We start from the raw sequence: 15,783 nt of genomic DNA on the forward strand, positions 1-15,783 counted from the left end.
AAAAAAAAAAAAAAAAAAAGTTGGTAGGGTAAACATAAGTACTCAAGATATAGGAGTTGCTTCAATGCTGTCTGATTAAATAAAGGATTATACAATGGGCACATAATTAACATTGGTTGAATAGAGAAGTATATAATAGGTGCCCAATAAACGCTGGGTGGATAAATATAGGAGTATATATAAAATAAAAGCCACTGAATAAAAACACAGGGTATACACTAGGTGCCCAATAAATGTCGCTTGGATCAATATAGGCATATATAGGAGGTGCTCAATAAATATCAGTTGATTAAATTCTGTTTGAATTAAGAAGACTATACACAAGCATACATTAAGTATTGGTTGAAAGACGATAGGAGTATATGGTAGGTATCCAATAAATGCTGCTGGGATAAATCTAAGAGCATGTCGTAGACATCCAATAAAAGGAATTGAATAAAAAAAACAAGGTGTCCAGGGGCACCTGGGTGTCTCAGTTGGTTGAGCCTCTGACTCTTGATTTCGGGTGATGGGATGGGCTCTGCGCTCAGCGGGAGTCAGCTTGAGATTCTCTCTCTCCCTCTCCCTCTGCCCCTGCCCTCTATGCCCGCACTCTCGATCTCTCTCTCTCTAATAAATATTTTTTTAAACCCCCCAAAACGGGCGCCTGGGTGGCTCAGTTGGTTAAGCGGCTGCCTTCGGCTCAGGTCATGATCCTGGAGTCCCGGGATCGAGTCCCGCATCGGGCTCCCTGCTCGGCAGGGGGTCTGCTTCTCCCTCTGCCCTCTTCCCTCTTGTGCTGTCTCTCATTCTCTCTCTCTCAAATAAATAAATAAAATCTTAAAAAAAAAAAGATAAAAAAAAATAAACCCCCCCAAAACGAAACAAAAAACCCCAGGGTGTACGGCAGGCCCCCAGCGAGTGTTGGTGGGATACCATATAGGGTCGGGTGCGTGCATGTGGGCCTCAGGGCGGCGGCGGGCCTGGGGGCTCCCACCTCATCAGGTGCCGGGTAGAGAGCCAGCAGGGCGCGGGGTCGATGCTGCCGCCGCGAGGCCTCATTCCGCCGGTCCACATCCTCAGGGGCTGTGCGCTCCAGCAGCCACGGCAGCAGTGAGTCAGCGGCCAAGTTCCTCAGGTCAAAGATGCCGGAGGCACCGCTGCTCCGCGGGGTGTCCTCTGGGGAGCCTGAGGAGTGCCGGGGGTCATCCTGCCGGCGAGGAGGCAAAAACACGGAGCGCCGGCTGGATGCACCTTCAATCCCGCTCCCGTGAGACTGTCCCCATGCCCAACGCGTAGATGGGAAAGCTGAGGCCCAGGGGGTGGGGGGGGGTCACCGCTACAAGGGTCACTTTGAGGCTTTGCTGAGCCTCTTTCTAGAACCTTCTGCCTGGGAGGGCGCCCCTCCTTTACCACCGTTGGGGGAGGCTCCTCCTGGGGCCAAGGTAAGGACATGTGTGGGCTGGGCCAGTGAGAACCTTCCCTGGGGCTTTGCTCCCTGTCAACAGGGGAGGGAGAGTTCTTCCCAAGGGGACTGTCGCCGGCTCAGGGTAACCTGCCTGGCCTCCCTGACCCAGCTATATGGTCAGAGGCAGACCACCCTGGTTCAAAGCCCCACTCAGCTCTGTGACCCTGTGTCCCCGAACCCAGCTCGAAGGGCCTCAGGATCCTCATCTACATCTAAAACTAGTAACAATGGAAGCGGTATCAGTAACTCTTGGTAGGATTATCGTGGGCATAAAGCAGGAGCCCGGTGAATACTGGCTCAGAACCCAGTGGGCCAGTGAAGCTCCTCTAATCACCTTGCTGTGCCTCAGTTTCTTTATCTGCAAAACGGGTGTAGCCTTGCCTCCCAGGATGAAAGATGAGGACAAGTATAAAGCCTTTAGTACACACTAAGCATGTGTGTTCATAATCATGACCCTTAACTTTTAACTCACGGGGCTGACACATTTCCTTTTGGGTTCAAGGCCGTTTGGGTCACTTCCCGTCACATGTGACCGAGAGCTGGGGCCAGAGCCCACACACTCCTATGGTGACGCGTGCCCAGGGCTCCCTCACCGAGTCCTCTGGGCCGGACCTCTCATCCCCAGAAGTGTCCTGCTCAAAGACCTGGCGAGTGAGGTCCTTCTGCCGCTCTCGCTGCATCTCCGTGGTGATGGGGCTATACGCCGCACTCAGATGCTGGTACCTAGGAGGAGGCAGGGCTGGGTGGGTAGCAGGGATGAAGGCACCCCACAGGTCCATGTGATGCCTGCCAGGCCTTCCACCCTCCCTGTGATCCACCAGAGAAGTCCAGCTGCCCTTGCAGTGACAGTGGGCAGATAAGCAGGAGGACTGGCCCAATGGGCTCAGACCTGGCCTCTTGACCCTCTGCCTGGAGCTGCCCCCGAGCCAGACCCACCTCCTGTGAGCGATGATCCAATCCTCTGTATACATCTCCACTGCGGCCCTCACCTGGGCATCCAGCTTTCTGCACAAAATAAAATCAGGGTAAACAGAGGCAGGGCATGGTGTTCATCTGTCCAGTGGCCTGAGGTAGGGCCTGCCCTTCTGCCCGTTTTGGAGATGTGGAGACAGAAGCTCAGAGAGAGAGGGTAACTTGCCCAAGGTTACACAGCCAAGCCAGGAGTTGAACTTGGGGCTGTGGCGAGCTTGATGGAAGGGGGATGTGGATGAGGGGCAGGCATGGAGGCAGTCCGGAGTCACAGACAAGGAGGGCGTGGGGCTGAACCCACCCATCCTCAGGGATCCCGGGCTCTGTGGTCCGGCATTCCCGGGGCTGTAGCAGGAGCTCCAGGTCGTCGGCTGGAAACTCAGCCAGGTCCCGGAGGGGCCCAGGCTCGGCGTCTGGTGGCCGGCTCAGGAGCACATCCTCGAAGTCCAGGGGCTCAATGACTTCAGTCAGTGGGACCTGGGTTGGAGCAAGGGGACTGTGGGCCCTGCCCTGGGGGTTGAGGAAGGGGGTGGGGGGGACGTGGGCTTGGGCTCGAGCAAGAGGGCGGTGGGAGCCATGGAGGGTGTTGGAGCTGTGAGGAGCCAGGGCGGACAGTGATCTCAGACTCTCTACCCCCATCCCAGCATGGCCTGCCCTGCCCCTCTTTCCAGGCAGGAAATCACACCCCTGTGCCTGGAGGGGCAGGGTTATGCTGGAAGGAAAGGCAAGCTGGCTGCTGCGAAGAAAGACAATTCCTCAGGCCCCACTCCCTCTCCGCTGCAGCTGGAAGTACCTCCCATACCCACCCCCCAATCTGGGTGGTCCCGGCAGCAGGAGGTGGGGCGGCATCAGGCTGACCACCCACGGCGCTGCCCCCCCCAAACCCCTCAGCAGCTGCAGAGAGAGGGGACTACCCTCCCCACCCACAGGGAAAGAGGAGTGGGGACAGTCCCACCCAGGACAGGGCACTAGTGGGAGGGGTGAGTGGGACCAGGCCCGGGCAGAGCGGAACCCCACATCTGCTAGAGAGCAGGGTCCTGGAGGGGAGCACCTCCCAAACACGTACCCCCAGAAAGCTGCTGCCGCGTCTGCTGGAGTGCGGAGAGCCACTGCGCTCCCGGGACACCTGTTTCCGCACCTCCGCAGCCACTGTCCTGCGGGGAAAGGGAAGGGGCCACTGAGGACATGACAACTTGGGCGATGTGGCCCTGGGAACTCCACTTCCGGCCAATAAATTCATTCTCCAAGAGGAAAATCCAGGCTGTGGAAGGAAAAACCCAGGCCACGGACCAGGAGAACCTGGACTTCAGAATCTGCAGAGCTCAGCCTCGGGGCCCCAGGGCTATGGTTGATACAGAGGCCCCAGGACCCCCCAAGCTGGGCCTGGGGCCCTTCCAACCCCCCACCCCCCCACACCGGCCAAGCACAGATGGAAGGATTTGCTCCCGGCAGGGCATGAGGGTCACAGATCCTTCTTTATCCCTGATGCCCAGGAATGGGTGTGAGTCCTGGCTGGTCAGCCCCCTGGTCCCTGGCCTCGGCTTCCTCATCTGGGGGACCTCCACCCACCCTGTCCCATCCTTGCTATGGGGCTTTGGACAAGTTACTCCTCCCTCTGAGCCTCAGTTCACCCACCTGAGCGTGTGTTAAGAGACCAGCATGATTCACAGAGCACACCCAGTAACCAAGATCTGGGCTATGGCCTTCCTGGGCCACCTTCACCTGTGCTGGCCTTCCAAGTCAGGGAGGAGGAGGGTGAAGGGGCAAGACCCACAGGGGAGGGGGCCAGCACAGGAATCTGGGACTTGGTACGCCCAGGCACTCAATTCCTTCAGCTGAGCTTGGAAGGAGGGGAAGGAGAGAGAGCCGCACAGTTATCTGAGGAAGAGGATTCCAGGCAAAGGGTACAGCAAGTGCAAAGACCCTGTGGCTGGGCTCTGTGCTCCAAGCATGGAGACTCCTGCTTCCCGGGGTCTCTATGACGGCAGGAATAGGGCTGTGTGGTCCCCATGCAGGCCCCAGCACCAGCCCCACACACAGTAGGTACTCAATAAATTTTTCTTGAGGGGAATGAATCCCTCCCCATTTCCCTCCTGCTCCAACTTGCCAAAATCCACCGTGAGTTAGGAGAAGCCCCAGAAATTTTAGCTGTGTGGCTTTGGGCAGATGGGATACCCTTTCTGGGCCTCAATCTCTCTTTTTTTAAATTTATTATTATTATTATTATTTAAGATTTTATTTATTTATTTGACAGAGAGAGACACAGCAAGAGAGGGAACACAAGCAGGGGGAGTGGGAGAGGGAGAAGCAGACTCCCCGCTGAGCAGAGAGCCCGATGCGGGGCTCGATCCTAGGACCCTGAGATCATGACCTGAGCTGAAGGCAGACGCTTAACAACTGAGCCACCCAGGAGCCCCTGGGCCTCAATCCCTCTTAAAATTGAGAAGGCAATTGCCTGGGTATTTGGGCCTTGCTCCCATTTTCCACTTTTGTGCTTGGAAGTTTTCATAATGAAAAGTTGTACCCCCCCGGAAGTACTATGTTGATCACAAACCACGGACCACCGATGAGATGAATGTGTGCGGTGGGCTCAGGGAAGACAGGTGGGGGTAGGGGAGACTGGGACCAACGGGGGTCATCTGGAAGCCTCTGAATTCAAATCCGTATAGGTCAGGGGCGCCTGGGTGGCTCAGTTGTTAAGCATCTGCCTTCGGCTCAGGTCATGATCCCAGGGTCCTGGGATCGAGCCCCACAACGGGCTCTCTGCTCTGCAGGAAGCCTGCTTCTCCCTCTCCCACTCCCCCTGCTTGTGTTCCCTCTCTCGCTGTGTCTCTCTCTGTCAAATAAATTAAAAAAAAAAAAATCCATCAAACAAAACTTGACCATGACCCTGACCCATCATGGGGGCCTCCAGTTGAGATCTCAGCCTCACTCCTCTGCCCCTGTATTCTATTTACTTTCTCTCTCAACTGTCCCAGAGTCTTGCTTCTATTGTTCGGGGGTGTGGAGGGAGCTGATGGAGGATCTTCTAGGAAATTCAAAGGGTGTTCCAAATGAGCTGTTTGTCCTCAAATTCCCAAAGTTGGGGCCGCCTCCTCTGGAAGCCTGGGCACACAGGGTCTTGGGGGATGATTTATGAAAATGCTGGGACCAGGGCACCAACAGAGCAGGGAGAGGGGAGGAGGGACAGCCAGGACTCCCACTTCATTTTGTCTTTGGCCTTGGAGAGATGGCCCCCGAGTGGGTCGGTCCTCAACACTGTGGCCATGGGAGCCACTTTCCTGTGTCACAGGGCTCTGCACTTGGGCCTGGGCAAGCATGGGTGAGTATCATCCCCTCTCTGGACCTCTGTACTGTACAATACAGTACCCACACCTTATCGAACTGTTCTGAGTATAAGGCTCGGCACACAGTAAGTGCTCAGTTAAGGCTTGCTGTCACTAAGTTGCCTTAAAAGGATCCTGGGAAACTGGAATTTCTGGCCCTGCTTTTTATGCTGGGCCAGAAGAGGAGTGAGGCTCAGAAAAGGGCGGGTCGGGAGGCCTCTGGGGTTAGAGAGCCGAATGCGGTAGGTGCCAAGAATCAAACCCCTGTGGGCCAGAAGTCAGAGTCTGTGCCCCCCAGCACGTGGTGTTCCACGTTGCCCATGCTGGGGAACAGGACCAAAAACAGGGGCTCCAAAACCTGCCTCTCCCATGTCCACGCTCAGCTCCCCCAGTGACAGTGGTACAGTGGTCCCATCCAGCCTCCAGGTTTCAGGACCACCCAAACAAGGACAATCCTTGGGTCCATTCTGTGTGGCACCTGCCTCCTTTGCATGCCCACGTGGTGTCTTGCAGGCATGCAGCCTGACCATAACCTGCCCTCCTGCCATCCTCCCCGTCTCCCTAAGGGCTGCCCCGCCCTCTGGGGATGCTCAGGACCCCCAATTCAACGCCTGGGAGTCATCCCCAACTCCTCTCTTTCTCACGCCCACATCAGATCTGCTTCAGACACCCCCACGGAGCACATCTCTTAAAAGGAGGCAAAATGTTGAGCTGAATATACTGGTTTTCCTCAGGAAGTGACCTCAGGATTGCAATGAGAGACACCGCAAAGATCAGGTGGTGGGTTACAGCTATTGCTGAGACAAGACCTCCTAAGGTGAAAGTCAACAATCCTACAGAGACACTCAGAGGAGAAAGATGAAGCAGTGGCATCACTGGGAATTCATGTGAGACTGTGGACCTCACCCCAGGGCTGGTCGGATTAACAGAAATCTATCCCCACAGGGGAGGAGGAGATAAAACCAGAAACGAGAATGGCATAAGCCTCTGACGCTGCGTGTTCCCACTTGAGTAAAAAAGTGAGGGAAGACTATGAATCCATATAAAACCATAAAGAGATTCCTCTTTATACCCCACCCTAGCCCTCCTGGACTGGCAGAACATTTTACAGACAAATGATCTGCCTGCCAGCGACAGGAACTCTCATCTGCTGCTGGGGGAACCCCTTTCGACAACCGTCTGCAATGACCAAGCAAAGTTGAAGATAAGCCAATCCAGCAATTCCACGCAGAGGCGTAGATGCTCAGGAGGCTGAGAATGTTCACGGCAGCCCCGGTCATGACAACCCCAAAGTGAAAAGACGCACATGTTTTTTGACCGAAGATAGAGACTGTGCGCGGGCGGGAGGAATAGTATGCAGCAATGAAAAAGGATGCACCCGCCCATCGACGGCACAGACAAGCCCTCCTCCTCCTGACATTATGTCGGGTGAGAGACTCTGGGCACACAGCCTCGACACCCCATGTGATTCCATTGATAAGATGTTCTAAGCAGGCAAAAGTAACCCGTGGAGCACAGGGAACCAGCCCGGCTGGAGAAACCATAACGCAAGTGAGGAAGTGGGGGCAGCTGCCATCAGCATGGCAATTCCCTGGGGGACGGAACTGGGTGCAGATCAGGAGGGGCGGCTAGGTTGGGTGGCCCAGGAGATAGAGACTGCCTTCATCTCTGCCTTTGACCCCAGTGACTTTTTCCCCTGGTATTTATTGTCTTCTTGTTGTTGTTTTGTGTTTTCATTTTTTTTAGGATTTTATTTATTTATTTGAGACAGAGAGAGCGCACAAAAGAGCAAGAGAGAGAGCGCACGAGCAGGGGGAGGGAGAGGGGCAGAGGGAGGAGAAACAGGCTCCCCACTGAGCAGGGAGCCGGATGCCGGGCTTGATCCCAGGACCCCGGGATCATGACCTGAGCTGAAGGCAGATGCTTAACCGGCTGAGCCACCCGGATACCCCTGCTTTTTAATTTTTTTTTTTTAAGATGTTATTTATTTATTTGAGACAGAGAGAATGAGAAACAGAGCATGATGGGGGGAGGGTCAGAGGGAGAAGCAGACTCCCCGCCGAGCAGGGAGCCCGATGCGGGACTCGATCCCGGGACTCCAGGATCATGACCTGAGCCGAAGGCAGTCGCTTAACCAACTGAGCCACCCAGGCACCCTGCTTTTTAATTTTTTTAAAAGTAATCTCTACCCCCAATGTGGGGCTCGAACCCATGACCCCGAGATCAAGAGTCCCGTGCTCCACTGACTGAGCCGGCCAGGCGCCCCCTTGGCATTGGTTCTATAACTAACTACTATTTAAACTTTGCATTTTTCTAGATGCATGTCAGATGTCACCATTTTTTTAAAGGTAGAAAGTAACAATACGTGTGTGTGCTCACGTTTGCAGATGTATTGGGGGACAGGGGTGGGAGGGAGACATTTCCTTGAAATCCCAGAGGCACCTTTGGAATTTGGTCAATACATGTCTCTTTGCCCTCCCACGCCTCCAATGAAATCACTATTTCCTTGAGTGAGAAATGCCACCTGCCCCGCAGGAGACAGCTGGGGGGCCGAATGAAGATGCCGCTATCAGATGCCTGGAAGAACGGGGGATATGTGGGGGCAGGAAGAGACACGGTTTCTGAGATTGTTCTGAAGCCTGGGGCCACACACTCCTGGGCTCACTTCCCCACAAGAGACACTCGACAGTCACTGGACTGTGAGTCCAGCTTTCTATAGTTATACCTATGTCACCAGGCTCTGGTGACAAATGGCATTCCCACTGGGGACCAGCCAGCCATAAACATATTATAAGCGCTGGCCATTATCACCATTCCATATTGTGTTTTACTTTAAACAGTATAAGTGAAAAAATGAACAAGTTATACTGCATACAGTAATGTTTGTCCATGTTATTTACTTTTAGTTTTAAGTTGTCCCCCCAAATCTTTGTGTGTTTTTTTTAAAGAATCTGTTCATTAGGAAACTGGGGGACTGTTTAACTTTTGGGTCAATATGGCATTGTGGAATGAATGACTGAATGATTGAATAGATGAATATAGGCCCAGATCTGAGCATGTAGACACCTGGGTGTCCACTAGGCTGCTCTGGAGGCCCTGGCAAAGGATGGCTAGAAGACGTGAGCCTTTTGCTTGTGGTTCACTGGGGCCCCAGGATCATTCTCTGCTCTTTTTACCCTGGGCTCTGTAGCATCTGTTCCCCAGGGCAGGACCCAGGACCTCTCTTTTTCACTGGAGTGGAAGCCAGGACCCAAGAACACAGAGACTGAGTGGCAAAGAAACGCGTTCAGAGAAGCCAAAGGTCCAAGACAGAGAGGCAATTTGGGAACATAAAGATAACAGAACATAAAAATTGCCTGACTACTATGCTCCAAACACATGGTCACATCCATATATTCACAACTCTTCATGGCTCCCACCTCACTCAGGATACAAGTTAAGGTCCTCCCCACAACCCACAAGACCCCGCACGATCTGCTCCCACTGTCCCCTTCCTCACTCTGCTCCAAACTGGCTGGCCTCCTCAGATGACCTGTAAATACACTATGCCTCCTCCTGCCTCAGGGCCTTTGCACTTGCCTTTCCCTGTGTTTGGATTGCTTTTCCCCCACATATGGGCACGGATGCCTCCTTCCCCTCCTTCAGAACTTTGCTCAATTGTCACCTTATCATCCTGGCCTTCCTGATCTGCTTCTCATATCTAAAATGGCCCCCATTGTCCCCATCTCCTTTCCCTACCTTGCGTGTCCCCATAGCACTGGCACTTATCATTAATACATAATCTATTTTATTGTGCTACTCCTCTGTCTACCCCATTGTATCTGCCACCAAGGGTGGGATCTTTTCTTGTGTCTCCATCAGGCCAGCTCTGGACCCACAGGGCGCTCTTTCACTTGGGCGCGGCCAGCACAGGTTCCCTGTAGAGAGGACCCCTGGGCAGACTCTGGCAACGGACGCAAAGATGGGGGAGAGGCTCTTCAGCCCCAGTCTGACCTCCCCCTCCCGGGCTGAGTCTCTTACAATCTCCAGTGGCCACGGAAATGGATCCCCCAGCGCCTGGCGCCTGTCCCCTCCCCCGTCTGCCCACCAGCTGGTTGGGTCCCCAGCCCCCACTCCCTCCATTCAATCACCCATCCATCTCCAGCGCGTCCAGCCGCCGCTGGGAGAGCCTGAAGCAGGGCTGGGGGGGTGGCGGGGGAGGGCATCCACAGCTGTCCCCTGCTCCCCAGACAGCTGGGCACGGGACCTTGGCAGCGGGGAAGAGCACGGGAAACTTCCCGAGGGGCCTCAAAGGCCTCCAAGAGCACCATCCCTGTTCCCAAATCCCGGTTCCAGGAGCATCCCAGCCCCGCGCCAGGAAAGAGGATGGGTCGCGAAGGCCCCTCCCGCTCCCATGCCCTCGGGCTCGGGGACCCGGGAAGGACCGGGGGGTGGCGAGGGACGCGGAGGGCTCCCGGTCCCCGCTCTCCCTGAGCCGCCGCCTCCAGGAAGGCCCCCGGACACGCCCCCACGCGTCCCCCCACCCCACCCCCCGGCGCCCAGGGCGGACCTCGGCTCAGCCGCCATCGCACTCGCAGCCCCGCCGCGGCCCCAGCGGGGACCCCGGCCGCCCTCCCCGCCTCCCGCCGCCCCCGGCCCCCGCCGGAGGAAGCGGGCCGGAGTCGGCCCGGGCGGAAGGGGCTTGAGTCGGGGGCGCCGGGGCCGGGGAGGGCCGGGCCGCCCCGGGGCGGGGCTCGGACACGTGCGGGCGGCCCGGGAGGGGCCCGGCGGCCGCGCTACCTGTTGATCTTGTGCGCGAAGGCGCGGCGCTCGGCGGCCGCCATGGCGCCGTGCGCGTCCCGCCGCTGCCGCCGCGCGCACCGTCCCCGCCGTGGTCGCCGCCGCCGCCGCCTCCCGGTTCTGGGCTGCCCGGGCTGGGCGGGGCCGGGGCCGGAGGCGGGGCCCTTCCGGGTGTGCGGGGCGGCTCCGTGCTGCCCCTGCCGGCCGGAGGGGCGCGGGGGCCCCAGGCCGCCTCCGCGCGCCCCTCGGGCCTGGGGTAGGGAAACTGAGGCTCTGAAGGGGGCAGGAGAGGAGAGGCGCCGGCACCGAGGCTGGGGGTGTCAGACTCCGGGGGATGCTCTTTCTGCCCTCTGATTAATCCCCACAATAATCCGCCATAAGTATAATCTCAAGCGTTTATGAAGCATGGCCCTGCAATTCACAGGTGCAGAAGGAACAATGGATTCCCCATTTTACAGATGGGTAAACTGAGGCACGGAGGTGACCAGACGTTTGCCCAGGCCTGAGTGATCGCAGGGGTCTCTGAGGCCACTGTGGGATATGCCCCAGTCCAGGACAAGGGAAGCAGAGGGGTCCAGCTGGGCTCTGAGATGCCGGGCCATGTGATTGGGGCCTGAGTGGCCCGGCTGCCTCCGCTGGAAGGAGGATGTGGGGATGTCTCGGTTTACTTGTGGTCTCAAATCTCTCCCCAGTGGTTCCTCTCCCAGCTCCAGTGAAGCAGCAGTCTTCAAGAATTCTCCAGCCCCCACTCATGCTCTGGATGTGCCAACCCCTTGCTCACCCCCAAGCCTTTGCGCGGGCAGATTCCTCCTCCCGATGGCCTTTCCAGCCCTGGTCAGAAAATGTCCTAGGCAGAATTGGGGGCTGAATGATACGAGGGCACGGCTCTACCTTAGGGCTTTGCATATGCTGCTCTTTTTCCCATGTATGGGTGTTAGCATTATCCTCCCTTTTACACGTGAGGAAACTGAGGCCCAGAGAAGCAGAAGAACTTGCCCTAACTAGGCAAGTGGATCAGTATCAGATCCTGAGGCCAGAGAAGGGAGGCTTGGATTTCCGGGCCGGACGGGGGAGGGGGGAGCCCTCATACCCTGCCACTCAGCCCCAAGCTCTTAAGGGCACAGCAGGGCTGTTCCCAGCCTGGCATGTGACATGTGTATCTGTCAGCAGCCCACGCACTTGCACTTGCCTGAGTGGTCCAGCCACTCTGACCTGGGAACCGCCAGGTATAACCCCGCCCATCACTCTGCTGTGCCCCACCCCATGTCACCCTCACCCCAACCAGCAGCCTCCTGGGCTAAAGTGCCTGCCTCGCCTTTGGGCTCCTGGGAGCCCAGCTGGGCAAGAAACATGAAGATGAGCAAAGATTTCTGGGTTTCTCCCCTCCCCTCTGCCTCGTTCCAGCCCAAGACCCCATCATACCTGATCTCGTGGCTCCTGACCTCACCCCTCCAGTTTGTTCTTCCTTTAGCGTCCAGAAAAGGCCTGGCAACACCTGAATCAGGTCAGGCCCCTCCTCTGCTTAGAATCCTCCCTGGCTCCCACCTCATTCAGGGTAAAAGCCAAAGTCCTCCCCAAGGCCCACGAGGCCGTGGATGATCCGCCTCCCCTCCCCTCCCCCTCCACTCCAGCTGCCCACCTGCTCAGTGTCCTCTGAGCCCTAGAGCACAGCTCCCTCTTCACATGTGCTGTCCCCCTTCCCACTTGTGGGTGCCGTCACCACCCCACTTTTGCAGATGAGAAAACTGAAGCCCAGCGAGGCAGAGCGACTTGCCCAATTTCACCCGGCGAGCCGGAGTCCCATCTGTGATCCCAGATTTGTCACCGAGGGAGCCTGACCCTGAAATATGTGTTTCCAAATACTCACAGAGTCCCAGGCCAGGCCAGGCTGTGGGACCCAGGGTCGATCTCTCCACCTCTCTGAGTCTCCATCTCCTCATCTGCTCCATGGAGGGCTTGTGGCCGGTCCCAGCACGAGGCACAGACCTCGCTCGGGAGCACCAAGCTCCAGGCCCTCGTGGGAGTTGGTTCCCCCCAGGAGCCGGTGGGGGCTGCGAGCCCAGTGACTCCAAGCCCCGTCTGGGTGGAAAGGCTGCTTCAAAGATGCCTCCAAGGAAAGGCCCTGCCCCAGCCGCCTGGAGCCTGCTGCCTGCCCTGGTGCCTACCAGACCTGATTGGTGAGGAAGTTCCTCTTCAGGCCACGCCAGGCCTGACTCAGCCAGGCAGGGCGAGGTGACCCTGGCAGCTGCTCAAACAGAGGCCAAGCTTGGCGGGGACTTTGGCCTCGTCTGGCTGTGATGAGGAACAGACTATAGGGTATGGGGACAGCGCCTGTGTACCAGGGAGGAAGGGACTGTCCTGGTCCAGGTGGGAGATGGCTGGGCCGGGTGGGGGTGGGGCTGAGGAGCCGGCCAGGGGCTGAACCTCCTTCCCTGTGAGTGACAGAGCGGAGCTGAAGATCAGCCCTCTGTACACCAATGCCCCTTGCTGTTCCCACCACCTAGAATGCTGTTCCACTCACACCTCCTCTGACCCTTCTCCATCCCGTAAATCTCAGCTTGGCCATCTCTGCCTCCTACAGCTGCTTGGGCATCCCCCGTTACAACTACGATCACACTGTGTCTAACCAGCCAGTTATCCGTCTCCCCGAGGTCCCCAGCACCTGGCACATAGTTGGCCACTCCATGAATATCTATTTCCAGCCTCTCTCTCCTCCGTTCCCTTGAGCTGCTGCTCAGTGCTTGTTCCAGAACCTCACTGTCCGCGTCCGTGCAGCATTATCGTGTGCTTGCCTGTCTATGTGGGGGCAGGGGGCGGCTGCTCCAACCCTTGGCACAGACTGTACCCTCGGCCCAGAACGCTGGTTCTCCTGCTTTTTACCCGAACGAACTTCTATTCGTTCTTAGGTCTCATGCTTCTTGGAAGCCTTCCTTGACCCCCTCCCTTCCCTGCTCAAGCCAGCTCAGGGGCTCCTCTGGGTCCTCCTGCCTCCAGCCCCTGGGGTTCCCCATCACAGCCCCGATCACCCTCAGTTGTAACTGCCTGGTTCCCTGGTGTCCATCTCTCCCACTCAAATGTCAGCTCCATGAGGGCAAGGGTTTTTCTCTGCCTTATTCACGGCTGTGTCCCCCATGCCCGGCATAGGGCTTTGCATATAATAGGTGCTCAATAAGAGAATGAATGATACCTCCCTGTCCCCTAGTGCCTACTATGTCCACCGTCAGTGTGGTGTGAGAAGCCAGCCTGACGGCAGGAGGATCAATGTCTCAGCTTCCCCACCTGAGTGAGGGGTGCTGGGGGCAGGTAGAGGAAAGCTGACTGGGCACCCACTGCCCCCTGGTGCCGATGCCAGGAATGGCAGGATCAGCCAGCTCAGGACCGCACCCTGCCCTCAGCCCTCCTGCCCACAGGCAGGGAACCCTCCTGCCACAGGGAGAGGTAAGTGGGGTGGGGGTAGTGCGCAGGTAAGGTCGGGTGGTGGGAGCAGGATGCAAAGGCCATCTGTTCAACAGGCATCTTCTGAGCACCTGCTGTGTGCAGGCTCCAACTAACCCCGCCCCCCCCACGGGGGCGGGGTGGTCTCATCACCCCAGGTCATCAACCTATGGGGGCAGGAAACTGAGGCTGAGGGAAGCAGCCACCCACCTCAAAGCACACATTTGAGTCGTAAAACACGAAACTGGGTCTGTTGCGTTTAGGGAAATCTCTCCCCTGGATCTTCAGATGATTTTGGCATCTTGGTGAATCACTTGATGAACGAATGAGGAATGAATGAATGAGTGGGTGTCTTGAGGTAGGTGGTGAACTCAGAGCAGGAATGGCCACAGGCAGGACTTAGCATCCAAAGAGACCTGAATTCCTGTCCCAGCTTGGCCACAGCCAGGCTGGGTGACCTGGGGCCTCTCTGGCCCTCTGTCTCTTCATCTCTGAAATGGGTTGTTACCCTCAGAGCTGGCCCTATGGGGCTGTGATTGGGGAACCATGAAGTGTTGTCAGGAGAGCACAGAACCTGGGTGACGCCGCCTTGTCAGGCTGTTTTTCCTGCTGCTTCCGGAGCTGGGAAGGAAGCTGGAAGCCGACTCACAGGCTCCCGGCCTGCCTTTGGAAGTTAAAGGCACAAAGACAAAGGCTGGGCCCAGAGAGGCCAGAGGGGCAGAGTGCAGTCTTCCTGTTTTTCTTTGAACAGATGGCCCAGCCGCCGGATGCTTGTCTGTCTGGATGCTTGTCCATCATCCCTGCAAATCACTCCTGTCCCTCTTAGTGACACCGCTGTGAAGTTTGCTCACCTTCCGGGTGCTCTTACCACATCCCAGGATCTGGGGGGTTTTCACCGGGGTCCCCAGACACCCAAGGGGTTTGCAAGCAGAATTCAGGAGCTCTTCCTTAGAAGGAAAAACTTGCATCACTCACGCTCCCCCTGCTTCTACTGATGACAGTCGTTGGAGGTGCCCTGGGCCATCTTATTTAATGTATTAAGAAAGATGCCCACATTCCATCAAATTAAAACAGATTTTGGTAACAGTATCGAATGTAATGGGTTTCTAATGGGTTTCCTTCACCATCCTAGGTGTTTGATTTTATGAACTTACAAACTTCCGCTAATAAGGGCCCACGGCACAAAAAGGTGCCCCTGCAAATACGAGAAATTTTTCAACATGCCTGTCCTCTGCTCAAAGCCTGCTCTGGCTCCCCATTGCCCCCGGAGGGAGCCATGCTCCTCCCTATGGCCTATAGACCCCCTCCCCTTTCCCACTTCATTCCTTCATCCATTCATTTGCTCCAGCAGCATTGCCAGGCCTGGGGGACTTCTGGAAGGAGGTGATGTCAGCTGGAAGGGATGTCAAGTGGGTGTTGGCCAGACTGAGTTAGGGAGGGAGGGGACCAGCAAAGCAGAGACTGAGGGGAGAAGTAGAAGTCACCTGTGTGGAGGGCAAGGGGGAGAGGGTGGTGGGTTTCCAAGGCCTCCCAGTGGGAGCCCGGGCATAGCCCTTTGGGCAGTGGGGAGCTACGGAGGAGCGCAGAGCATGGCAGGGACACCCTGGGGTTTATTTCAGGAAGAGCCAACTCTCCCGTCCATCACTGGCCCAGGTGTCTTTAAGTAAATGTCACATGGAGGACAAATCGGCTGGATATTTCAAAACTACAAACCTGCGAACCCTTAGACTCAGCAAGTCCCTTTCTAGAAATCCAGTCTTTACATGGAAAATGACGAAGACATTCGTGACAAACAGGGTTGACCGAACAGCCAAGGGTGGAAATAAC

At 56.6% G+C, this 15,783-nt stretch overlaps 1 protein-coding gene across 23 annotated transcripts in view; it reads right to left on the reverse strand.

Annotated features, from left to right (window-relative positions):
* DOCK6 (dedicator of cytokinesis 6) overlaps nucleotides 1–12,696 on the reverse strand; it is a 44,046-nt gene extending 31,350 nt beyond the window's left edge. For 10 of the 23 annotated variants that reach the window (XM_081812986.1, XM_081812978.1, XM_081812945.1 and 7 more), the window contains exons 1-7: nucleotides 12,389–12,693; nucleotides 11,944–12,006; nucleotides 3,483–3,570; nucleotides 2,718–2,893; nucleotides 2,384–2,452; nucleotides 2,041–2,170; nucleotides 977–1,189 (exon numbers count right to left, since the gene is read on the reverse strand). In XM_081812986.1, the coding sequence (XP_081669112.1) occupies nucleotides 977–1,189; nucleotides 2,041–2,170; nucleotides 2,384–2,452; nucleotides 2,718–2,893; nucleotides 3,483–3,570; nucleotides 11,944–12,006; nucleotides 12,389–12,453 (804 nt within the window). In that variant the 5' untranslated portion in view covers nucleotides 12,454–12,693. Of the gene's footprint in view, nucleotides 1–976; nucleotides 1,190–2,040; nucleotides 2,171–2,383; nucleotides 2,453–2,717; nucleotides 2,894–3,482; nucleotides 3,571–10,521; nucleotides 10,669–11,943; nucleotides 12,007–12,388 lie in introns of those variants that run through there. The other 13 variants (XM_081812985.1, XM_081812959.1, XM_081813040.1 and 10 more) reach the window with 6 other exon arrangements.
* Nucleotides 12,697–15,783: the final 3,087 nt, after the last annotated feature.

This window comes from Leptonychotes weddellii, chromosome 1, assembly GCF_054177405.1.
Source record: "Leptonychotes weddellii isolate Sample4059 chromosome 1, ASM5417740v2, whole genome shotgun sequence".
Lineage (NCBI taxonomy): Eukaryota > Metazoa > Chordata > Mammalia > Carnivora > Phocidae > Leptonychotes > Leptonychotes weddellii.